Raw genomic sequence first — 26,095 nt, 5'->3', positions numbered from 1 at the left:
CACAACACCACTAAAGCTCGTGTACTATGGCATTATAATAGCACATACCTGTAATTATGTGATGACAGTATTCCTTTAACTTTGTTCATAGGTCATTTAAACATGTCTGAGAAAGATAGCAATGAAAGCACCAGGGCTAGCAGCCAGGCCCAGGATGAGACAGGGGATGCATCATCCAGTGAAAACAACACCAAAGAGGAAAAGAGGACAGACTCAGAACCAGTGGCCATTACCCGCAAACGCCCAGAGGCCAAGTCTAATTGTGCGACAGCAGAAGAGGAGAACCAGAAACCAGCAGAGAAACATGATACGGTAAGAACATAGTATTGCTGTTCCATTTAATCTTGTTCCAAAAATAATTTGGTTAATGATTCATAAGCCTATGTTTCCACGCTCTATGGGATTCAGGTTTATAACCTTGGAGCTCATTTATAAACTTCGTGCCATACATATTTATTCTCATATGGATGTTTTGCGCATGTTTTCTCCCCTAAACCCGTAAAGGACAATCACATCACTAATACAAAAGTACACGCCTTGTCTTTCAAGAATCTTAAACCTGCCAGATTGATAACCGGACAATTTTCAGCCAGGTGTCGGTAGAGAAGGTCAGTCAGTTGCATCTGTGTTTACAGAATACAGTACAGTTTTGGTCTCCATCACTCAAACAGGACATTATTGTACTAGAGAGGGTACAGAGAAGGGCAACTAAGCTGGTAAAAGGTTTGGAAAATCTTAGCTATGAGTAAAGACTGGCCAAATTGGGGATGTTCACGCTGGAGAAGAAAAGCTTAAGGGGTGATATGATAAATATGTATAAATATATAAGGGAATCATGTAATAATCTCTCTAATGCTTTATTTACCAGTAGGTCTTTCCAGCTGACACAAGGTCACCCATTAATATTAGAAGAAATATTAGGTTCTGCCTAAATATTGGGAAGCGGATTGTTACAGTGAGAGCTGTGAAGATGTGGAATTGTCTCCCTGAATCAGTGGTACAGGCTGATACATTAGATAGCTTTAAGAAGGGGTTGGATGGTGTTTAGCAAGTGAGGGAATACAGGGTTATGGAAGATAGCTCATAGTACAAGTTGATCCAGGGACCAGTCTGATTTCCATCTTGGAGTCAGGAAGGAATTTTTCTGCCTCTGAGGCAAATTGGAGAGGCTTCAAATGATTTTTTTTGTCTTCCTCTGGATCAACTGGCAGTTAGGCAGGTTAACATGGAGTTAAAAGTTTAAACTTGATGGACGTGTGTCTTTTTTTAAACCTAACTTACTATGATCATTTTTGCATGTGACAAAAACTAGTTTTCTTTGTTTATGTTCTGAAGGATTCTGAAGCCAAATCTCCTTCTGGATGGGGCTACTGGGGAAACTGGGGCAAATCTTTAATATCTACAGCTTCAGCAACTGTGGCTACCGTGGGTGAGTAAATTCATCTAGTGACCCATTTCTGAATCTTTGCTCCATTTTCATGTTAACAAATTGTAATCTTTAACTATTTCAGGTTTTTATTTTCCTTGGGCGCTTCTGCTGTTTGATAACATCACAGGCTTTAAACATCTTATACAAAGGCCTTAACGCCTCTTCTTCGGGCGACTAATCGCCTCTAAATGCCTTCCCGTTGGCTAGAATGTAAATCGCCGACGGAATGGCACTCGATCACTTTGTTTTTCCGAAGTTGCCTCACAATGAATCTTCGGCGATTTCAAAAAGCTTAATTGATCCTAGTGCCATTCCACCAGCAATTTACATTGCAGCCGACGGGAAGGCATTTAGGGGAGATTAGTTGCCTGAAGAAGAGGCGATTTGTCTCTGGGCGACTAATCTCACCAGGTAGCCATGTGTGCCGCTTTTATTAATGCATGACTGCGGGCAACAAATGTCCCAAAAAAAATGCCTCTCCATTGGAAATAACTGAAATCTTCAGCGGTAAAACCTACATATCCTGAGGCAACGTCTCGTGACTTTGGAAGAACAAAGCGATGCATTGGTTTTACCACCTGCTATTTCCAATGGATAGGCATTTTCTGGAGATTTGTCGCCTGCATCATGCATTTTTATCTCGGGCGACAAATCTCCCCATCAGCCACTGCCCTTATAGTGCATAAGTGTCATCTGTTTCCAACTGTTACACATGTAGCTACTAGTAGCAGCTATTTGTCACTGCTACAATAGACAGTGCTGATAATTTACTGATAATTGTCTCTACGTGTGATTCAGCAGAGACATTTCTCAGCATTGTCTATGGCTGGGTATTTTCTGGTGTTTTGTAGCCGTGACAAGTAGATGCTACTAGTAGCTCTGTGTGTCTTCACACTTACATAGATAGCTTTAAGGGTTGATTCACACAGGAAGATTTGTCGTCCCCGCGTTTTTAAAAAGTGTCGTAACATAGAAAATACAGGAAATCACCAGGTACCATGCACACAATGCTATTTGAAAGCGCATGAAAACACACAGAGACCCTTTTTGGAGCGATAGATCAGAGTCATAGAGAAGTATAGAAAACGTCAGTAAAAAATAGACGAGGAGACAAGTAGCTGCAATAATATGCAAAACGTAGTACACACAGCATGACGTGAGCAGAAATGCATACGGAAGAATGCAGAACGTAGATTATTCGGCGTCAAGTCGTGAGTATGTAGTTTTGAGGGCGCGAATTTCAATTGGTCGAGCAACCACGCACTGCATCGTCATTCACCAGCTGCATTTCGAGAAGGACGCAACGCAACAAGACTCCTGCGACAACAATTTCAGGAAAAATGTCTTTGATAAAGCAACATTTTGAACACAGTATTCGGCCTGCTTTCCCATGATGCATTGCGGTATGCCCTATGGGCTGAGATATTCTTGCAATGCACAGTGAGATAGAAATCGCTCGGGAGCCGAAATCACTAGGAATATTCGCCTGTAAAATAAGCGAGCGAGTGACTCGCTTTTTAAAAACACGTTTGACAAATCTTTCCGTGTAAACTGACCCTAAGAAGGGGTTGGATGGCTTTTTAGCAAGTGAGGGAATACAGGGTTATGGAAGATAGCTCATAGTACAAGTTGATCCAGGGACTGGTCTGATTATGGAGTCAGGAAGGAATTGTTTCCCCCCTCTGAGGCAATTGGAGAGGCTTCAAATATGTTTTTTTTGCCTTCCTCTGGATCAACTAGCAGTTAGGCAGGTTAAAATAGAGTCAGAAGTTTGAACTTACTATGTTACATATAAGTGAGATTATGTATGCTGTTATTATATTGTTTATTTAAGTGGCAAACTAATATCCAGTGTTGGCCTTGCAGGTTTTCAGCATGCTGCCAGTTCTATTTGCTTTGACACTTGGCACATTGCATTTTTATGGTTTAAGTTTCATGTTTTCTGACATTCTTTGCTATTTCAACTTCAGGCCCATTTCAGTCAGGCTGTTTAACTGGGCATTAAAGGCAGGCTATACAAATTATTGGTATAAGAAAGCAGTAATGTTAGAGTTAGTTGACCATACATGGACAGAATTAAGCTGCAGTTTTGCCCCTTCACACCGAATCTAAAACGTATCTGCCAGTGTAGGGGGCCTGCCCAACTGATATCTGGCTGAAAATCATACATATATATCAATCAGGCTGGTTTTAAAAGTATGTTATTTTATTTCTCCTCCAGGCCATGGGATTACTACTGCTATAGAAAAAGCTGAGAGTTCCCTTGGAGTTCCTAGTCCGGTTGAGCTATCCGTAAGAAGCCAAGAAGAGACTGCAGCAGAAGGTGGGTATTCAGCCCTCCACATCTTAAAGGAAAACTTTACCCCCAAAATGAATTTTTAAGCAACAGATAGATAGTTTTTATCATATTAAGTGGCATATTAAAAGAATCTTATCAAACTGGAATGTATATTTAAATAAGTATTGCCCTCTTGCTTTGAACCACCATTTTGTGATGGTCTGTGTGCTGCCTCAGAGATCACCTGACCAGAAATACTACAACTCTAACTGTAACAGGAAGAAGTGTGGAAGCAAAAGACAGAACTGTGTCTGTTAATAGGCTCATGTGACCTAACAAGTATACTTTGTTTGGTATGTTTGTGTGCACAGTGAATCCTACGATCCCAGGGGGCAGCCCTTGTTTTTTTTTTAAATGGCAATTTTCTATTTATGATTACCCATTGGCACATACTACTAGAAAAGTATATTATTATGAAAATGGTTTATTTACATGAAGCACTGTTTTACATATGAGCTGTTTTATGCAGTATACTTTTATAGAGACCTACATTGTTTGGGGGCTATAGTTTTCCTTTATGGAAGTTGATTTGATGCATTAATTTTTTTAATATAGGGTGGTATTGCTAAAAGGAAACTGAAGTTCCAAAAAAAAAGAAAAAAAAAGTTTGGTGGTACAGGTACAGGTACAGGTACAGGTATAGGACTGTTATCCGGAAACCTGTTATCCAGAAAGCTCAGAATTACTGGAAGGCCATCTCCCATAGACTCCACTTTAAACAAATAATTCACGTTTTCCTTTTATTTGTAATAAAAGAGCACCTTGTACTTGATCCCAGCTGAGCTAACATGAATCAATCCTAATGGGTTTATTTAATGTTTAAATGATTTTTTAGTAGACTTAATGTATAGAGATTCAAATTAGGGAGAGATCCTTTCTCCAGAAAATCCTAGGTGTGGAGCATTCTGGATACCTTGTACCTTATTTACATGGCTTTGTTGCAATTAAAACAGACACTTTCCCCCATAACTTTTACATTTTTGGCCATGGTCAGCAACTAATTGCTGTGCCTGGGAAAGTGCTGCCAAGAAACACTCAAGGAAATTGCCTGGCAGTGACTGGCAGAAACAGCTGCTTGTAACAGTTATACACCAACGATATCACATTATGTAAAATGAAAATGGTCTATTGGCCATGTGTGTGGATTGACAGGCAGAATAGAGTGATTATAAGGCCTCTGTCAGGCACAGGGGTCCTGACACTTTTAGGATCCAGTGAGTAGTAAAAGTAATCAGTATCTTGTACTGCCTTGTATATTGTTTCTAAATTTATTTTTAGGTGATCTTAGGACAGTGGCACACTGTTCAATTATAACACAGTACCCAAACGCCCGAAATAGGCCTGAGACTTGTTAATTGCATGACAAGCTCTTGTGTGTCACCGTCTGTCATTGCGTCTAGAAACACCTCGGTGTGTTAACTGACACAAGTGCTTCTGAGGCAATTTACATTTAATTCTATTAGGAATGCCCTGAATCCACTATTTGGGAGTCCTTTGTGAAAGATTCAGCCGAATACCGAACTAAATCCGAATCCTAATTTGCATATGAAAATTAGGGGAGGAAAAGGAAAACATTTTTTTTTGTTTTGTGACAAAAAGTCATGTGATTTCCCTACCCGCTCCTAATTTACATATGCAAATTCGGATTCGGTTTGGCCAGGTACAAGGATTCGGCCGAATCCTGCTGAAAAAGGCAGAATCCTGGCCGAATCCCGAACCGAATCCTGGATTCGGTGCATCGCTAAATTCTATAGGGGGTACTTGGGCATCACATTTTGGCCTACGAAAAATGGCTATTAAAATGCCCCTAATATCTCTGTGTTAATATCATTAGAATAAGACTCTTTAACCAAGAATCAGAATAAAAAATGTTTTTTCATTTTGTTCTTTTCTCTACATATTTGATATTTTATGTCGTTGTAAAAGGACATCATGGTGATTATGTGGAGTAGGGACAGGGTACCACACTCATAGGCAAGGCAAGCTTGAAACTTTTCCTAAGAAATGAAGCATTGATAGGTGAAATGAATTTTCAGTTTCTTTAGAAGCATTTATATTCCCCAATGAAGAATTGATAGTAATTACTATTCTGGCAGCTGTTCAGCATAATGATAATGAACAGCTCTGCACTGGAACTGGTAATTTTATAATGATATTCTGAGTTTTACTGAAATTAGGTACAGATTTGATTTCTTGTTGGAGTGAAACTTTATCGGATGCACATGCACAGACAGACCTCCTTCCAACTGCTCGCTGGAATGTTTTGACTCGGAGGTTCACCACTTAAAGGAAAACTAAAGCCCCAAAATTAATACTTAAGCAACAGATAGTTTACATCATATTCATTGGCATATTAAAGAATCTTACCAAACTGGTCTATATATTTAAGTAAATCTTGCCCTTTTACATCTCTTGCCTTGAGCCACCATTTCGTGATGGTCTTTATGCTGCCTCAGAGATCACCTGACCAGAAATACTGCAGCTCTAACTGTAACAGGAAGAAGTGTGGAAGCAAAAGACAGGACTCTATCTGTTAATTGGCTCATGTGACCTAACAAGTATGGTGTGTTTGGTATGTTTGTGTGCACAGTGAACCGTATGATCCCAGGGGGCAGCCCTTATTTTTTAAAATGGCAATTTTCTATTTATTATTACCCAGTGGCACATACTACTAAAAAAGTATATTATTATGAAAATGGTTTATTTACATGAAGCACTGTTTTACATATGAGCTGTTTTATGCAATATCTTTTTATAGAGACCCATTGTTCGGGGGGTATACTTTTTCTTTTAAGGCTCTGTGTACATTGTATACAGCATTTTACATTCAGTGCTATCAGCAGCTGTGGTGGGGGTTTGGCCATAGCCAATTCTGCACTGTGGGCAGAATCATACAAATTGCTGAACTAACTGCTGCCACCTTGTTGCTAAATGTGAGTGTTAGCTTAAAAGGGATACTGTCATGGGAAAAAAAATTTTTTTCAAAATGAATCAGTTAATAGTGCTGCTCCAGCAGAATTCTGCACTGAAATCCATTTCTCAAAAGAGCAAACAGAATGTTTTATATTCAATTTTGAAATCTGACATGGGGCTAGACATATATTCCGGCCAGGTGGCAACCCTAGGCTAGACATATTGTCAGTTTCCCAGCTGCCTCCATTCATGTGACTTGTGTTTCTGATAAACTTCAATCACTCTTTACTGCTGTACTGCAAGTTGGAGTGATATCACCCCCCTCCCTTCCCCCCCCCCAGCAGCCAAACAAAAGAACAATGGGAAGGTAACCAGATAGCAGCTCCCTAACACAAGATAACAGCTGCCTGGTAGATCTAAGAACAGCACTCAATAGGAAAAACCCATGTCCCACTGAGACACATTCAGTTACATTGAGAAGGAAAAACAGCAGCCTGCCAGAAAGCATTTCTCTCCTAAAGTGCAGGCACAGGTCACATGACCAGGGGCAGCTGGGAAATTGACAAAATGTCTAGCCCCATGTCAGATTTCAAAATTGAATATAAAAAAAACTGTTTGCTCTTTTGAGAAATGGATTTCATTGCAGAATTCTGCTGGAGCAGCACTATTAACTGATTCATTTTGACATTTTTTTTTTCCCATGACAGTATCCCTTTAAATTCCAAACTGAAAGTTGTAGCTCATCTACAGCTGTGTCTTTACTACTAACAGTAACATTATAAATGATAATAAAACATCAGTGTGTTCAGTAATTTCTCTAGAACAGCCCTGCCTGTCGGTGAAGACGATGTGGTTAAAATTTAAGCATTCTCAGACTTACATGGAGAACCAATGTTTGTTTCTTATTATTCTGTCCTGCCTCTAGAGGTGAATGCTTAACCCACACTGTCTGCACTGACTGGTCGGGCTTTCTAGAAAAAGATTTTACTGGTAAGTTTAAAATCCTATTTTTCCTTCTTGGAACAAAGAATTGTTTATCTACAGGGCTGATATTTTCCTGTCAACTCCTAGCAGGTGCAGCTTTTGGACAGAGTGATGATGCCAAAGACAACGAGAGCTCATCTCCAATAACAGGAGCACTGGGATTCTTATCCAGCATCTCAACTGCAGTGCAGAGCACAGTAAGTACATATAAAGGAAACATTGGAACACAGTGTTTACTTGTGTAATAGTGACATGCCTTCCCCACAATATCTATATCACCCAGATATAGAATGTTAAACAAAAATAGATATATATATATATTAAAGTAATAAACATTTTGGGTATCAATGTGTAGTTCATAAACTGTCTGTGTTTATTCTGTGCCTTTATTATTGCCAAGCCTAATACCTTATACAAAGGCAACCTGTTAAGGAAATGAAACAATAAAAAAAGTTTAGCTTGTGTTTAATTGGAACATTAGTGAATTGGCATACCAAAATATATATTGGGCAGTTAAGTATGTTTGGCATTCCTTCTCCTTTAAGGAATGTTGCCAAGAATAAAAATGTGGTTTTGTTGCTTAAAGGGATACTGTCATGGGAAAAAAAATTTTTTTTTTCAAAATGAATCAGTTAATAGTGCTGCTCCAGCAGAATTCTGCACTGAAATCCATTTCTCAAAAGAGCAAACAGATTTTTTTATATTCAATTTTGAAATCTGACATGGGGCTAGACATATTGTCAATTTCCCAGCTGCCCCAAGTCATGTGACTTGTGCTCTGATAAACTTCAATCACTCTTTACTGCTGTACTGCAAGTTAGAGTGATATCATCCCTCCCTTTTTCCCCCCAGCAGCCAAACAAAAGAACAATGGGAAGGTAACCTGATAGCAGCTCCCTAACACAAGATAACAACTACCTGGTAGATCTAAGAACAGCACTCAATAGTAAAAACCCATGTCTCACAGAGACACATTCAGTTACATTGAGAAGGAAAAACAGCAGCCTGCCAGAAAGCATTTCTCTCCTAAAGTGCAGGCACAAGTCACATGACCAGGGGCAGCTGGGAAATTGACAAAATGTCTAGCCCCATGTCAGATTTCAAAATTGAATATAAAAAAATCGGTTTGCTCTTTTGAGAAATGGATTTCAGTGCAGAATTCTACTGGAGCAGCACTATTAACTGATGTGTTTTGAAAAAAATATGTTTTCCCATGACAGTATCCCCTTAAAGTAATATATTTCTTGGTACTGACTGTAGGGTTGATTTACTGACACAGACACTAAATCACATGTGTTTGCCCGCAGTTCTGAGTAAATGAGGCAATTTTTCTTGTGGCCATTCAAAATTTATTGTGTGCCATTTTGCTGAGGGACATGTCATTTGCAGTTGTTTGCCATTACTTAGGGGCACATTTACAAAGCTCGAGTGAAGGATTCGAATTAAAAAAACTTCGAATTTCGAAGTGTTTTTTGGGCTACTTCGACCATCGAATGGGCTAGTTCGACCTTCGACTACGACTACAAATCGAACGATTCGAACTAAAAATCGTTCGACTATTCGACCATTCGATAATCGAAGTACTGTCTCTTTAAGAAAAACTTCGACCCCCTAGTTCGGCAGCTAAAAGCTACCGAACTCAATGTTAGCCTATGGGGAAGGTCCCCATAGGCTTGCCTGTGCTTTTTTGATCGAAGGATATTCCTTCGATCGTTGTATTAAAATCCTTCGAATCGTTCGATTCGAAGGATTTAATCGTTCGATCGAACGAATAATCCTTCAATCGTTCGATCGTAGGATTAGCGCTAAATCGTTCGACTTCGATATTCGAAGTCGAACGATTTTAGTTCCTAGTCCAATATCGAGGGTTAATTAACCCTCGATATTCGACCCTTAGTAAATCTGCCCCTTATTGTAGAAACAATATCAACAATAGCTACCCTCTGCTGGTTGCAAGGATTTCTGTGTGTCACTATTAATTGGACCTGTGGGGGGCTGTTTGGGCCTCTGTATACTTGAAAATCCAGGGGCTTTTTAGTCCCAGTTTGGGCTTGAGGTGGGGTATTGTTGTCTGTGGCTGCTGCATCAAGAAAACCCACAAAATACCAGTCTGACTCTTATTGTGTTTTTTATATTTATTGTGTTAAGGGAAGGTATATAGTATGGCTGGCCTGCCTTGTTCATACACTTTTTCATAAAACCTAAGTAGAATAGTGGGCTTTTTGCACTAAATATTTCCAGCCTGGTGGAAGACAACAATTATATCAGCTGATACATTTTATAAGAAATGTAACCACGTGTTATTTTTAAGAGCTCTCTGCTAAAAAGGGTTTCTTGTCGTAATTAGAATTGAATAGGGCCTTTCATTTCAGAACTTTCTCTTTTTTTAATAAATCATTTTATTTTTATATATAAGTAACAATTGAAATCTGTAACAGCTTTTACATTGTTTCCTGGCCATAAAATGCTAATATTCGCTGCATTAGACATGTTCAAATGTCCAGGATCATCAACAATACAGCATCCATGATGGTGACACCCTAACATTATTTCCTGGGCAGGAGGGACTAACAAAGTCTATATAATAAACATTTGAGTGTCCACAGTCATGTATAATGCAGCATCTAATCTAGTGAGGCCATTTTTAGACCTTCGCTGCTTATAAAATATGGCTAGTAATCGATCATAAATATTTATTCTTCATTCGATGAAGTAGAGCTTTGGCATTAGATTTCTTGAGTATTAAAGCTGTGACACTAGTGATCATTATGTAGACTAGGGATGCACCCAATCCACTATTTTGGATACGGCCAAACCCCGAATCCTTTGTGAAAGATTCGGCTGAATACGAACCGAATCTGAATTTACATATGCAAATTAGGGGTGGGAAGGGGAAAACATTTTTTACTTCCTTGTTTGTGATAAAAAGTCACGTGATTACCCTCCCCGCCCCTGGTTCGGTTCGGCCTGGCAGAAGGATTCGGCCGAATCCTGCTGAAAAAGGCCGAATCCCGGACGAATCCCGAACCGAATCCTGGTTTCGGTGCATCCCTAATGTAGACCCTAGCAAAATTGCCACCATATATTCAGAAAAGAGCCAACCACAGCCTGTGAAGCATAAAGAGGGGATAGATGGACACGATTTAAGGTGGCAATACACGGGCTGATAACAGCTGCCGACAGACCGAGACGGCAGCTTATTGGCCCGTGTGTGGGGCCCTCCGATGGGCTTCCCCGATCAATTGGGCAGGGTTAAAAATCCTGTCCAATCGTGGACCGCATCTGTATGTTGATGTGGTCCAGCAATTCGACCAACCGTTTTCCATACTTTATGACCTCACGGTGGGCATCTCTGGGAGATATCCTTTAGTTTGGCGAAATCGGTTGGCCAAACGAGCGGATCTGTATGTGTATGGCCACCTTTAGATTTTCAGGGTGATAAACTTTTAATACATTTCCTGTACCAAAATACTAGGCGAGCATTTGACCATATTGTTCTTTCTCGCTCGTGCCCTGTCCCAGGGTCTAATCAGAAACATTTATTAAATTGTAGTTTTCAGGACAGCTCCACCTTCTAAACTGTTTTCCCTTTCTGACTCTCATTTCAATAAACTGCGGGAACTTTTCTTAAAATGAATTGATATATTTCACATTTTTGTGTTTAAATCAATTTATCAAGCATCGGCACTTTAATTAATAACTTATAAATAGCTGCAATTGATTTATATTAGCACTCACATGAATTAAGTTATTCTTTACTCAGAATGAACTGTAATAATGAATTCATATTTCAGTAAAATTCACACAATTAATTTGCTTACTAAATTAATTGAACGAACATTGAGTTGGCACTTTGGTAAATTACTTTGCACATAAGCGACATTAATATACTGTAATTACATTTGTTAAATCTTGGTTGGGGTTTATTCTCCTTGTTTTAATAGTATTGATTAGTAATTAGCCCTCAAAACAATCCAAAAATGCACTTTTAGTAAGCCTGAAAGGGAATTTCTTTTTTTTGTTGTTGATCATATTGTGGAGCATATCAAGCCAGGTGTTATTGTCTAAGCATATCTATATGTCTTGCTCATACTCCTTAAAGGAAAACTTTACACCCAAAATGAATACTTAAGCAACAGATAGTTTATATCAAATTGAATGACATATTAAAGAATCTTACCAAACTGGAATATATATTTACATAAATATTGCCCTTTTACATCTTTTGCCTTGAACCACCATTTCGTGACTCTATCTGTGCTGCCTCAGAGATCACCTGACCAGAAATACTACAACACTAACTGTAACAGGAAGAAGTGAGGAAGCAAAAAGCAGAACTCTGTCTGTTAATTGGCTCATGTGACCTTACATGTGGTTTGTATGTGTGCACAGTGAATCTTACGATCTCAGGGGGCGGCCCTTATTTTTTAAAATGGCAATTTTCTATTTATGATTACCCAATGGCACATACTACTAAAAAAGTATATTATTATGATAATGGTTCATTTGCATGAAGCAGGGTTTTACACATGAGCTGTTTTACTCAGTATCTTTTAATAGAGACCTACATTGTTTGGGGGGTATAGTTTTCCTTTAATGAAATGTAGCTCAGTTCAGAGGCATTTGGTGAATTAATAAGTCATATATCCTGGAAAATTGCACTTGTATAAGGGAGAGAATGTAGACATAATGGTTCATAAACAGTAGGTAGGGGCAAATCTTGTAGTTTGTTTCTTGTTGTTCATAAGAAGTAGTGACGTATCTGAGCTCAACAGAAGACTTGATTAGAGTCTGAATAGAAGTAACCTTATTATTATTATATTATAGTGTATGGAGATTATTCTGTTGCCACCAAGCAAATACTCCAGGTTCCAGAACTGGATGAAATTTGGGATTAGCCAACGAAGATGCTATTTAAAATTAACTGATGTTTTTCAGCCAGTATAAATAATGGTTTACTGTAGGAGAGTACAATGGATGAGGTGGAGCACCAATCCATAATAAATGACTTGATAAAGTATTCCAAACTGAAGATTGTTCTAGCTGGAAAAAAAGAGCTAGTTGAGCAGCAATATAGGTCTGCGATACCAAGACCACCCCCCCTATATCTGCTACAATAAGTGATGTTGGCTGTATTTTAATTCAAAAGGCCCCTATTTTTGCCCAGTGGTATCCTTGAAAAATAAGATCTGGCATTGCTGAAAAACATGTTTTTTTTCAAAACGTATCAGTTAATAGTGCTGTTCCAGCAGAATTCTGCACTGAAATCCATTTTTCAAAAGAGCAAACAGATCTTTTTATATTCAATTTTGAAATCTGACATGGGGCTAGACTAGGGTTGCCACCTTTTCTGGAAAAAAATACCGGCCTTTCTATATTCTTGCCATTTTTTCCTATTAATAACATTGGCATCAAGCATCATTTTTACCGGCCATACTGGTAAAATACCGGCCAGGTGGCAACCCTAGGCTAGACATATTGTCAGTTTCCCAGCTGCCTCCATTCATGTGACTTGTGTTTCTGATAAACTTCAATCACTCTTTACTGCTGTACTGCAAGTTGGAGTGATATCACCCCCTTTCTTCTCCCCCTCCCAGCATCCTAACAACAGAACAATGGGAAGGTAACCAGATAACAGCTCCCTAACACTAAATAACAGCTGCCTGGTAGATCTAAGAACAACACTCAATAGTAAAAGCCAAGTCCCACTGAGATTAATTCAGTTACATTAAGTAGGAGAAATAGCAGCCTGACAGTTCCACAAGTCACATGACTGGGGGCAGCTGGGAAACTGACAATATGTCTAGCCCCATGTCAGATTTTAAAATTGAATATAAAAAAAATGTGTTACCAGCAGAATTCTGCACTGAAATCCATTTATCAAAAGAGCAAACAGATCTTTTTATATTCAATTTTGAAATCTGACATGGGGCTAAACTAGGGTTGCCACCTTTTCTGGAAAAAAATACCGGCCTTCCTATATTCTTGCCATTTTTTCCTATTAATAATATTGGCATCAAGCATCATTTGTACCGGCCATACTGGTAAAATACCGGCCAGGTGGCAACCCTAGGCTAGACATAGTGTCAGTTTCCCAGCTGCCTCCATTCATGTGACTTGTGTTTCTGATAAACTTCAATCACTCTTTACTGCTGTACTGCAAGTTGGAGTGATATCACCCCCTTTCTTCTCCCCCTCCCAGCAGCCTAACAACAGAACAATGGGAAGGTAACCAGATAACAACTCCCTAACACTAAATAACAGCTGCCTGGTAGATCTAAGAACAACACTCAATAGTAAAAGCCAAGTCCCACTGAGATTAATTCAGTTACATTAAGTAGGAGAAATAGCACCCTGACAGTTCCACAAGTCACATGACTGGGGGCAGCTGGGAAACTGACAATATGTCTATCCCCATGTCAGATTTTAAAATTGAATATAAAAAAAATGTGTTTGCTCTTTTGAAAAATGGATTTTTTTGCTTTTTTGAGAATTGGATTTCAGTGCAGAAGTCTGCTTGAATAGCACTATTAACATGTTTTCCCATGACAGTATTCCTTTAAGTAGAGATGACTGTATGGTCCTTAACCTATCAATATTAATGTATTTCTTGCTGAGATGCCCCCCATTGTGTCTTGATTAGGGGAAGACTGTTCTCACTGGTGGGCTAGATGCTCTGGAGTTTATTGGGAAAAAGACCATGGACGTTATTGCTGAGGGAGATCCAGGCTTTAAGAAGACCAAAGGACTTATAAATAGAAACTCTACTTTATCCCAGGTAGGTCATGTTCATCAGCACCACTGTAAGTATTCTGGCTTATCCCTGAATAAAAGGTTGTAATAAGAGATGCACCAGTCCCAGGTACCCCTTGTAAATTCAGCTTTTTTTTTCATCTGCAAGATTTACTGTTAGAATAACTAGCACAGAGCAGCAGGTAGTATAATAAAGTATAAGCATAGTGGTCAGAGAAATGGTATAGTCTAATGTGTTTCTCGCTTAAAGGAGAACTAAAGCTTAATTAAAGAAGTAGCTAGAAATGTTGTACATGATGTTTTGGGCTTCTGTACCAGCCCAAGGCAACCAAAGCCCTTTAGCAGATGCCCCAGTAGCTCCCCATCTTTTCTGCTGATTCACTGCACATGCTCTGTGCTGCTGTCACTTACTGAGCTTAGGGACCCACTCACAATATACAGTACACATAGAATAGAAATGTCACAATATAAGGCTGATTAATAATTAATACAGATAATTACTACATGGCAGCACAGAAACCAGTGCAATTAGCATCAGAATTTAATAATCAGCAAACCTGTAGCATCAGCTTATATTAGATGGGAAGCTCACTTTCTGCTGGATAATTAGTGACGAGCCCTAAGCTTAGCTTCTCAACAGCTGCTCAGAGTCCACTGAGCATGTGAGTGTCACAGACACTTTCCAAGATGGTGACCCCCTGTGACAAGTTTGAAGTCCTGGATCATTGCTGCTATTGACAAGCTCAAACTTTAGCCTCGTGCAATAAGTTCAATATATAAAATATGTAATTTTTAACCATATTAATTATTAGGGTTTAGTTCTCCTTTAAGGGTTACCTTTTTCCTTTAAATAGTAACACTCTTATATATACAGTACATAGTTATTCTTGAAACATTCAGTTTTGCTAATTTGTAGGATCCATCTGAGCCAAACCTAAATTCTAAGGCATATTTATCAAGGGTCGAATTTCGAATTGAAAAAACTTTGAAATTTGAATTCAAAAAGACCAACTGAAATTAAGTTGAAGTTTTTTTTTGGTCGAATATGTCCGTTTTTGATCAAAGGTCCATATTTGGCCGAATTCGAATCGTATGAATAAATTTTCCCCAAAAAAACTTTGATTTTTCAAAGTCCACCAATTGGCTCCAAATAGCTTCTAGGAGGTCCCCCATAGGCTAAAACAGTAATTCGGCAGGTTTTAGATGGCGAATGGTCGAATTCAAATTTTTAAAGAGACAATACATGATAAATTTAGAAATTCAAATTTTTTAAACCTTTGCAAATTTGGACTATTCCCTAGTCGAGGTACACAAAAATAACTGGAAATTAGATTTTTTTTAATTCGAAAATTCCTCTCAACCTTTGATAAATCAAGTTCAAAAATAAATTTTTACGCACATAGCGGTATGTTTATCAATGAGATAAGAGAATACCCTCTTTCTATAATAAAACGTGAGAACTGTGTATATAAACAACCAACTGTTTCTGTTGAGGACATTTTCAAAGATTTCAATCCAGAATATCCTGCCCTTACTTGTGTAACATTTACTGTCTTTTAATTCGGTCTCTTCCTACATTCTTGCCTGTATTCTTATGACTGCAGTTATCTCCGTGATTTGTACAAGTTACGATCTGTACTTAGTTAGCTTTTACATAAGAGGCCTCCACAAAGACTATGTTCTAGTTGTGTATTAAACCCTGTTATTAATTTGGTTACAAAACTGCAGTGTAAGTAGGTCATGTTATTGTGTATAAACTTGCCTTTCAAGAATGCTAACTTCTTCCTTTTGTGATGCTAGAGCCGAGCTGTAATATAACAGGGCTCACAGACTTTAAAGGAACAGTAACACCAAAAACTGAAAGTGTCTTAAAGGAATGACAATATAATGTATTGTTGCCCTGCACTGGTAAAACTGGTGTGTTTGCTTCAGAAACACTACTATAGTTTATATAAACAAGCTGCTGTATAGCCATGGGGGCAGCCATTCAAGCACAGGGTACACAGTAGATAACAGATAAGTACTACTATAGTTTATATAAACAAGCTGCTGTGTAGCCATGGGGACAGCCATTCAAGTACAGGATACACAGTAGATAACAGATAAGTACTACTATAGTTTATATAAACAAGCTGCTGTGTAGCCATGGGGACAGCCATTCAAGCACAGGATACACAGTAGATAACAGATAAGTACTACTATAGTTTATATAAACAAGCTGCTGTGTAGCCATGGGGGCAGACATTCAAGCACAGGATACACAGTAGATAACAGATAAGTACTACTATAGTTTATATAAACAAGCTGCTGTGTAGCCATGGGGGCAGCCATTCAAGCACAGGATACACAGTAGATAACAGATAAGTACTACTATAGTTTATATAAACAAGCTGCTGTGTAGCCATGGGGACAGCCATTCAAGCACAGAATACACAGAAGATAACAGATAAGTACTACTATAGTTTATATAAACAAGCTGCTGTGTAGCCATGGGGGCAGCCATTCAAGCACAGAATACACAAAGGATAACAGATAAGTTACAAAAAATCCCCTTGTGTACAACAGAGCTTATCTGTCATCTGTGGTCTATCCTGTGCCACTACTCCATTTTCAATGGCTGCCCCCATGGCCGCTTGTATATATAAACTATTGTAGAGTTTCTAAAACAAACAAACCAGTTTTACCAGTGCGGTACAACAGTACACTGTAATTGCATTACTTTAATAGACTTTATTTTTTGGTGTTACTGTTCCTTTAACTAGGCATTTAATGTAATGAGTCCTCTGGTTGTTTTTAGTGCTTTAGGGGTCTGTAGTCTAGCAGGTTCCTTCCAGTCCTTACTGATTATATTCAACACATGATAGTATTTGATTTAATAAGCTCGTTTATTTTGCAGCAGTTCTGAGGAATTCTTTATATGTTTCCCAATTAATGTTATTTGGGGACTTTCTTTGACATGTGATAACTGGGGGGAGGGAGGGTCAGTTGCTTGGTAAGACATTACGGTCTGGTTCTGTCAGAAGCCAACTAGTAAGTTGAGTATTTATAGTTTTCCAGTGAAAGAAAACCTGCAACAAGCAGGAACTCACCTATATATCTATCTCCAATTATCATCCCCCATATCTATCTATCTATCTATCTATCTATCTATCTATCTATCTATCTATCTATCTATCTATATATCACAGACTATAAATGCAAGATATAACTATTGCACTATATACACTATAACATACTAAAGCTTAATTTCAAAGGTGCACATTGTGTAAAATTGGGCATAAACGGGTGCAGTCTGCTGTGTTCCTCTGGAATGTTAAATGATGCAAAGCTGATTATTATCTGCTAATAAATCTCTATATAATAGGTATGGGATCCGTTAAGAATTACGAAAAGGCTATAGACTCCATTTTATCTAAATAATTCAAAATTTTAAATCCAATTTAATTTTTCTCTGTAACTGTAGTACCTTGTACCCTAATTAAGATATAATTAATTCTTATTGGAAGCAAAGACCAGCCTGTAAGGTTTATTTAATGTTTACATGATTTTCTAGTAGACTTTAGGATATCAAGATCCAAATTACAGCAAGATTCAATATTCGGAAAACCTCAGGTCTCGAGCATTCTAGATAACAGGTCCCATACCTGTAATAAGTAACGCTTTCAACTTGGTTATGTTGCCCTAGGCATGGATTTTTTTGTCAGATACCTTGTTAGTTTTTGATGTTTTGTACTTTTTTAGGTTCTGCGAGAAGCTAAAGAACAAGAGGAGTTGCGTGTAAGCAGTGATTTTAGTGCAGAGACAGTTCAAAAGGCACACTATGGGTTGTTGTTTGACGAGTATCAGGGCCTGGCTCATCTGGAGGCTTTGGAACTGTTGTCTAAAGAGAGTGATGCAAAGGTTAGCATTCTACTACCTTACCAGCCCCTTCTAATTGCTGCAGATAATATCATATGTGGGTGTAGAACAAAGGGTGCAGGGACCATACTGGTGGGTAATAACTGAGCAGGGTGGGTTGGGTTTTACACAGTCACTAATACAGATAGTGTTGCGGTTAAAATTAATTAAGAGGAATTAAAATAAATTATTGTGGAAAGACAGGAGGAGCTGGGATAAATTTCATTATTTATATAAAGAATATAAATATAAAATAGTGCCAATATAATCCACTGGACTTTTAATTAATTACACATCATTTATTTTAGTCTGGGGTTACTGTCACATAAACATTAAAGGGGTGGTTCACGTTTAACTTAAATTCTTAGCAATTTTTCAATTGGCCTTCATTTTTTATTTTTATAGTTTTTGAATGATTTGCCTTTTTCAGACTCTTTCCAGCTTTCAAACGGGGGTCACTGACCCCATCTAATAAACAAATGCTCTGCAAGGCTACAAATATATTGTTATTGATACATTGTATTACTCTTCTTTCTATTCAGCCCCTCTCCTATTCATATTCCAGTCTCTTATTCAAATCAAAGCATGGTTGCTAGGGTAATTTGGACTACCCTAGCAACCAGACTGCTGAAAATGCAAACTGGAGAGCTGCTGAACAAAAAGCTAAATAACTCAAAAACCACAAATAATAAAAAATATAAACCAATTGCAAATTGTCTCAGAATATCACTCTCAAAATCATACTAAATGTTAATGTAAAGGTGAACAACCCCTTTTAACTATGGTTAATATTATCAGAACCCATAAAACACCTTTATGTTTTAGAGAAAGCTCACGGAGACATAGAAAACATTCAGACAATGCCCTGTCTGAAACTGAACCTAGCATCCAATCAACAGAGCTTATCACTGAGAGATGGTGCCACCAAAAAAGTTGGACTGTATTAAGATATTGAGAGATGTTGGAACTGATGTAGGTGGGTTGCAAAAGAGCTTTCATACAAGTGAAAGGTTTATGGTTTCTGATACATATCTCATTACACACTTTTTCCAGACTAAAGCAATTCTTAGCTCACTGTCGGGGGAGGAGCTGGCAGAAGTAAAGGCGGAGCTAGAACCGCTAAAGGAAGCATTCTCATTGGAGGAGTTTGATGACGAAGAGGAGTTGGAAAAAGGTACCTATATTAATTGTCTAGGGCCTCATAGAGAGACAGAAAGGATTGATTGTTTAGTGAATGAAAGGCACAATATAATTACTCTGGATACAACTTTTCTTAAAAGGCATTGCCATAGGCTCCGAGCGTAGACTGGGGGAACAAATTGATTCCTGTAAGAAGGTACCACTACTGGCTGTATGACACATCCCTACAGATTGCCACCCAAATCCCAGGTCACATGCATATTATATATGTCCTAGCTCTGGAGCACTGGAGCTCAGTGTGTACATGCGCAGGGTCGGACTGGGGGGCCCGGGGCCTACCGGGACTACTGTCCAGGGCACCCTCCGACCCCCTACTGTGATCCGCCCCCCTACTATGACGCGTCGAGCGTGCATGCATGAAGGCGCCGCTCGGCCTCCTGAATAAATAGGTGCAGCGCACATGGCGCTGCACGGTGCCTACAAAAAAAGATTTTTTACGAATTCGATCGGGAGAGGGGACTGGCCCGGTGTCCCGCCGGGCCAGTCTGGCACTTGTACATGCATGTACTCCATCATGGCTGCACACATTGGCAGCGAGTTTCTGGTGGCAGAGCCAAGAAGTGTACTATAATATATAGTAGGGATGCACCAAATCCAGGATTCGGTTCGGGATTCGGCCAGGATTCTGCCTTTTTCCAGCAGGATTCGGATTCGGCCGAATCCTTTTGCCCGACCGAAACCAAATCCGAATCTTAGGGGCAAAGAGGGAAATCTCGCGACTTTTTGTCACAAAACAAGGAAGTAAAAAATGTTTTCCCCTTCCCACCCCTAACTAGCATATGCAAATTAGGATTGGGTTCAGTATTCGGCTGAATCCTTCGCGAAGGATTCAGGGGTTTGGCTGAATCCAAAAAGGATTCGTTGCATCCCTATTATATATTGATATGTCAAATAGCTGCTAATGTAAGGTATTCATTTGTTCCTTTTATATTAATTCTTTCTAAAAAGAGTTTATTTTAAAGGGATGCAGCTGTGTGTGTGTCAGCTGCAATATATATCACTTATATAGAATTTTTAGTGCAATATCCATACTTGGTTTGGTGTGCCACTAGTATCTTTAATAATCCATCTCATATCACAGGCGATGAGGAGTTCACCCATGAGGTAACCGCACTTTTCGAAGAATTGCAAATCTCTGCACGGCCACTCAGACTAACCAAGGTAAGTATTCTAACCTGCCCAGTTAATCGTGCATGCCAAAACCTTGTCACAGCATAGGGCGTGCCAAAACCTAATATGTCTGGCAGCTAATTTTATCCTGTAACTGCTTCTTTTCATGACACAGAGTTGATATATTTTAGGAATCACAGAGTACATTACCAACACAAGCTTATTTATTGGGTCCCTGTTCTACCCAGGTAGATATTTTCCCTTTAAAGGAGACATATAGGATAAATGAAAAAACCCTCATTTTGTAGGCAATTATAAGTAATATATGGTGTTGCTTTTACATGATGCTACAAATTAATATTGTCTTTAAAAATAGCCCCTTTATTGGAGCTCCCTATAGATGTTCTCTGGTCCCTGTCTGTGTTTCAAATGAGGGGTGGGAGTGTCCTAACGGTCCCTGCCAGAAGCACATTAGGAGAGGAACAGCCAATCACAGCCCTGCAGTCACACAAGCACAGACAGGTTTCAGTTCCCTATCAGGTCCTGCTAGCTGCTGATTGGTTCCTGTCCTACAGTGCAGTGAGCTGAGAGCCGCCGTCTCCCCTGCACAGCCTGGGAATTCAGGGGTTTAGGGTTTTTGCAGAAATATTCAATAAATCAGCCTGAAACTACTTTTTTTAAGCACAATTCTTCTATATCTAAATGAGTATAACACACTGGTACATTTTTATTTTTTACACAAAATGTCTCCTTTAATTAAAAATCAAAAACTTCCATCAGATATCAAAGCTAAACAATCCATTTTCCTCTCTGAAGTGTAGTTTCCCTCATGGGCAGTACAGGTATGGGATCCGTTATCCAGGAAGCTCTGAATTATGGAGAAGCTGACTCCCTTTTATCCAAATAGTTCACATTTTTAAAAAGGATTTCCTTTTTCTCTGTAATAATAGAACAGTGCTTTGTATTTGATCCCAACTAAGATTTAATTAATCCTTATTGGAGGCAAAACCAGCCTATTGGGTTTATTTAATGATTTTTTATAGTAGACTTAAGGTATGAAGAGCCAAATTACAGAAAGATCCATTATCCGGAAAACCTCAGATCCCGAGCATTTTGGATAACAGGTCCCATACCTGTACTTGCTTTTTTAAATGTATTACTGATAACTGCTATTTCCAAAAACAGGGCACTGTTGTGTCCACATAAAAAATCCTTTTTTTTGTGTTAGGCTGTGATAAAGATTTCTCCTGTAAGGGTTTCCTTAACTTGACATATTTTACTGTATTAGGCCCGGATAGATGCCTATAAATGGATGGCTGATGTAGAGGAAGAGGAAAAGAAAAGGAAGGAGGAACAGGCTAAACCTGAAGATGCTGAAGTACAAGGGAAAACCAGTGTGGAGGTAACAAATGCAATCGCAATGCAACAGATTGTAAGAGGGGGAACCTGAAATAAGTCAACAAAAAAAAAAAATAGCATTAAATAGATACCAAGGGGCATATTTGCTAAAGGGTGAAGTGACTAACGCTGGAAAAAATTTGCCAGCGTGACGTCATTCAGGCACTTTGCCGATTTACTAATGGGTGCAGACGTAACTTCACTAGCAAAAGAGACAGACGCTAGCGATCTTTGCTCTGACGAATAGACGTAACTCTGCAAATTCACTTAAATGTGGATTTTACTGAACGTTACCTCTTTCGCCAGACTTGCCTTCGCCAGCTCAGTCCAGACGAAGTGCATTGGAGTGCATAGATCTTCCTCAATTTTTAGTGGAAAAAGTCCCAAAAAAACGCTGGCGTCTTTTCTTTTTTTCAGAGTGATAGTCTGCAAAGGTCCATAAATTTTATTTTGGGTAACCGGGTTCCCCCACCTACATTTTCTTACCTATGGAACATAAACTATATACTGGGCTCATGTGTAGGGCAATATAACAACTCTATTTTCTTTATTAAGGTTCCCTGGACTTGTGTAATGCAATGTATTTGCTGCAACATATACGTCCATGTAACTTTATCATTTCCCGCCGTATGCAAATTAGGCAACGCTAGCGCATCTTCGCTTTGATTGGTGAAGTAACGCTAGTGAAAATTCGCCAGCATTTGCCACCCTGGACACAACTTCGCATTTTAGTGAATTAGCGTTGTCCTAGAGAAAGTACGCCTGGCAAAGTGTTGCGACGGCTGCAAAGCCATCGCTAGCAAATTTTCGCCGGTTAAGGAATTTGCCCCCAAGTGACTTTGAATGCCATTATCGTAGATATAAACCATCTACATATGTTCTGATTGCTATTCTGTGAATTTAGCAATTAGCTAATTTTGTCTAACCAGGATAGTAATTGCCTCTTGTGCACAGCTATTAGCTAGGGTTTAATTGAATAGGCATATCTTATGCAGTGACATTCAGTTTCATTCCCTAACAAATTTTGTGCAGAGTTTAAAAACTGACGGACTTTGCTATTTTTCACTCTAGCTCTCCAGATCCCTCTGCTGTTGTTCAACTGACCAGACAAACTGTTATATGGGGGCTCATCCTGTCTTCATAATATCCAGCTTCACAATTTAAATAATGCAAAATGATCTGCTTAGTTCTGCATTTTCAAGTTACTTCTTTCTGATACTGCCAGCATGTGCGTTAAGGAGGACATAAGATCTTTCCTGGAAAATATCTTTCAAAGAAAGATCGTTCGTTTCAATACACACATGTAGAGCTGAATTCTACCTGTATCTGACGATTCTGCACTTTCCAGTGACCGACGTTTGGGTGCCTTCAAAGGCACCCGATTAAAATTTTCTGCCTGGGCCGATCGAGAAAACCAAGCCTTGTATTGATATCAATGGGCCCGTCTGGCACCAAATATCGTACGAAATTTTTTCCGCACTATATTGGTGCGTGTATGGCCATAGACGTAGAGATCTGCTCGTTTGCCAATGTCGTCAAACGAGCAGATGTCTCCTCGATGTGCCCACAATCGGATCATAATAGATCCTATACGGGCAGTCGGATTGCAGGGCCGCATAGTTGCGGCCGCGATCCAACTGGATTTTTTAACCTGCCTGATTGAGATCTGCCGACTTTCGGTCCGGATATCGATCGGGGAAGCCCATCCGATGGCCCCACACATGGGCCAATAAGCTGCCGACTCGGTCTGTGTATGGGGGCCTTAAGGGTCAGTCCACACAAGCAGATTCGGGGAGATTTAGTCGCCTGAACTGCCTGAACTGCCTTTGCGTGTCTTCCCATCCGCTATAATGAAAAAGTCGCTTGTGCTAAAGCACACGCGGCGCTTGGTTTTCTGAAGTCGCCCAAAGTTTCCTACTTCAGAAAATGAAGCGCCGCATGTGCTTTAGCGCAGGCGACTTTTCATTATAGCTGACGAGAAGACACAGAAAGGCAATTCAGGGAGATTGTCGCCCAGAAGAAGAGGCGATTAGTCGCCAGGCGACTAAATCTCCCCAAATCTGCTCGTGTGGACTGACCCTTAGGCTGAAATGCAGATGAGCATATTGGACGCTTCTCTCCACCTCTCTCCAACTAATGAATATCAATTAAGCCGAGAGAAGCAGATACGGTGAAATCAGCAGCTTCATTTAAAATTACAGAGGCGCACAGAGGCAGAAACTGTGATTTTAAATTTAAAAGCTGCTGATTTTGGCACATCCCCTGAATCGCTGCGGTTTGTATGTTGCTGCTGGTCAATCATTTGCAGGAGATTTTTGCCCTTGCTAGAGTAGATTTATGGCGGGGTAATGGTTGTAGACTATTAATGAAAGCACCACAGGCCTAAAAGTAATTAAGAACCAGTAGTTCCATTAGTCAGATAGATTGGTTCTCACACTATATAATGGTTGGCCCCTTCGATTGAAAAAAGACAAACTGCTGTTTAGGAATATGCCATTTGACTTGAAGGATTGTTCAATTTCAAACACCTTTTCCAGTTCAGTTGGTTTCAGATCTTTCACCAGAAATATAAGACTTTTTTCAATTACTTTCTATTTTCTATTTGTAGCCGTTTTTCTAATATTAAAGTGTAAAATTAAATTTTTCACCTTCTAAAGCAGCTCTGGGAGTGGGGGTCGCCAACCCTATAAACTGTAAATATCTGTTTGAATTCCTTTGGCAGGATATCCATGAATTTTCTATACGCAGCCTGGCAAAATTGACCGCCTGCTCCATGGAAATGTTTCACAAAGCAGCCACCCTGATTTTGCACGGGGAGTTCTCAGTAGCTGCTACTACACGAGGACAAGCACTTTCCCAGTAAGTGCCTTATTGTTTGTAACTGACCAGCGTTGACTTGAGTAAAGTGGATTTTCAGAATCCTACAGGGCACAACATTTTACCATGTGACCAGATAATTTATTGATATATTCAATTTTGATTGAATATATCAATCATGCCCCCAGTCATGTGACTTGTGCTCTCATAAATTCAGTCACTCTTTACTGCTGTACTGCAAGTTGGGGTGATATCACCTCCCTCCCCCTCCCCAGCAGCCTAATAACAGAACAATGGGAAGGTAACCAGATAGCAGCTCCCTAACACAAGACAACAGTTCCCTGGTAGATCTAGGAACAGAACTCATTAGTAAAAGCCCCACGGAGACTGATTCAGTTACATTAAGTAGGAGAAATAACAGTCTGCCATAAAGTAGTTCCATCCTAAAGTGCAGGCACACGTCACATGACTGGGGCAGCTGGGAAACTGACAATATGTCTAGCCCCATGTCAGAATTCAAAATTAAATATAAAAAAATCTGTTTGCTCTTTTGAGAAATGGATTTCAGTGCAGAATTCTGCTGGAGCAGCACTATTAACTGATGCATTTAAAAAACAAACAAAAAAAAACATTTGACATGACAGTATCCCTTTAAGAGTCGCTTCTCCTGCTGCTACTCAAACCAAGCCTTTTATATTAGTCTAGTCCAGATGATAAAAACATGAATCTGCCATTTCTAGAGGCTTCTTTATTCACAACTATTCCATATTATTCCAGTTGTTTTCCCTGCAGTACAATTCACATTTGGTGACGCTTTTCTGTTTATGGGAAAGATTTATTTTCTGTTAGAAAATGTGAGAGGTGGTAATGCAAGTGAAGCTGGTGCAATAACAGCCTCTGGCATACTGTGCTCATCTCCCTCTGCAACAGAACAGTTTATAAAGGAGTGACAATTGAGGAATGATGTATTTTTATGTGATACTGTCATTAATGATTAATTCTCTTTCTCTAGGATGACTATCTTGCTATGCAAAGAGCTCACACAGCTTTCAAAGAGACTAACCACCCTCCTGACAATAACAGGGGTAAGTGCTGTACAGGCTTAAAACCAGGCATGTTAATGCTTCACGTATCCTTGCTCTTTCATCTCCTATTTAGTTGTCAAGGTATTCACAGTAAGCACCATTAGATCTTCGCTAAATTCTAAAGTCTATTTTTGTTTTCTTGCCCGAGGCCCTTAGTGATTTAGACTCACC

At 39.3% G+C, this 26,095-nt stretch overlaps 1 protein-coding gene across 2 annotated transcripts in view; it reads left to right on the top strand.

The window, feature by feature from the left end:
- Window positions 1-26,095, top strand: part of fam114a2.S (family with sequence similarity 114 member A2 S homeolog) — a 33,627-nt gene that overhangs the window by 4,768 nt on the left and 2,764 nt on the right. Inside the window, exons 2-12 of one of the 2 annotated variants that reach the window (XM_018254907.2) lie at window positions 92-312; window positions 1,336-1,429; window positions 3,651-3,752; window positions 7,755-7,861; window positions 14,308-14,442; window positions 18,159-18,317; window positions 19,368-19,488; window positions 20,596-20,675; window positions 21,913-22,026; window positions 24,745-24,881; window positions 25,852-25,924. In XM_018254907.2, coding sequence (XP_018110396.1) covers window positions 103-312; window positions 1,336-1,429; window positions 3,651-3,752; window positions 7,755-7,861; window positions 14,308-14,442; window positions 18,159-18,317; window positions 19,368-19,488; window positions 20,596-20,675; window positions 21,913-22,026; window positions 24,745-24,881; window positions 25,852-25,924 — 1,332 coding nt within the window. In that variant the 5' untranslated portion in view covers window positions 92-102. Of the gene's footprint in view, window positions 1-91; window positions 313-1,335; window positions 1,430-3,650; window positions 3,753-7,751; window positions 7,862-14,307; window positions 14,443-18,158; window positions 18,318-19,367; window positions 19,489-20,595; window positions 20,676-21,912; window positions 22,027-24,744; window positions 24,882-25,851; window positions 25,925-26,095 lie in introns of both variants that reach the window. The other variant, XM_018254906.2, reaches the window with a different exon arrangement.

The sequence above is a fragment of the Xenopus laevis genome, chromosome 3S, assembly GCF_017654675.1.
Source record: "Xenopus laevis strain J_2021 chromosome 3S, Xenopus_laevis_v10.1, whole genome shotgun sequence".
Classification (NCBI taxonomy): Eukaryota; Metazoa; Chordata; class Amphibia; order Anura; family Pipidae; genus Xenopus; species Xenopus laevis.
Note: the sequence above shows the minus strand (reverse complement) of the source record. Positions and strands in the feature narration are given on the sequence as shown.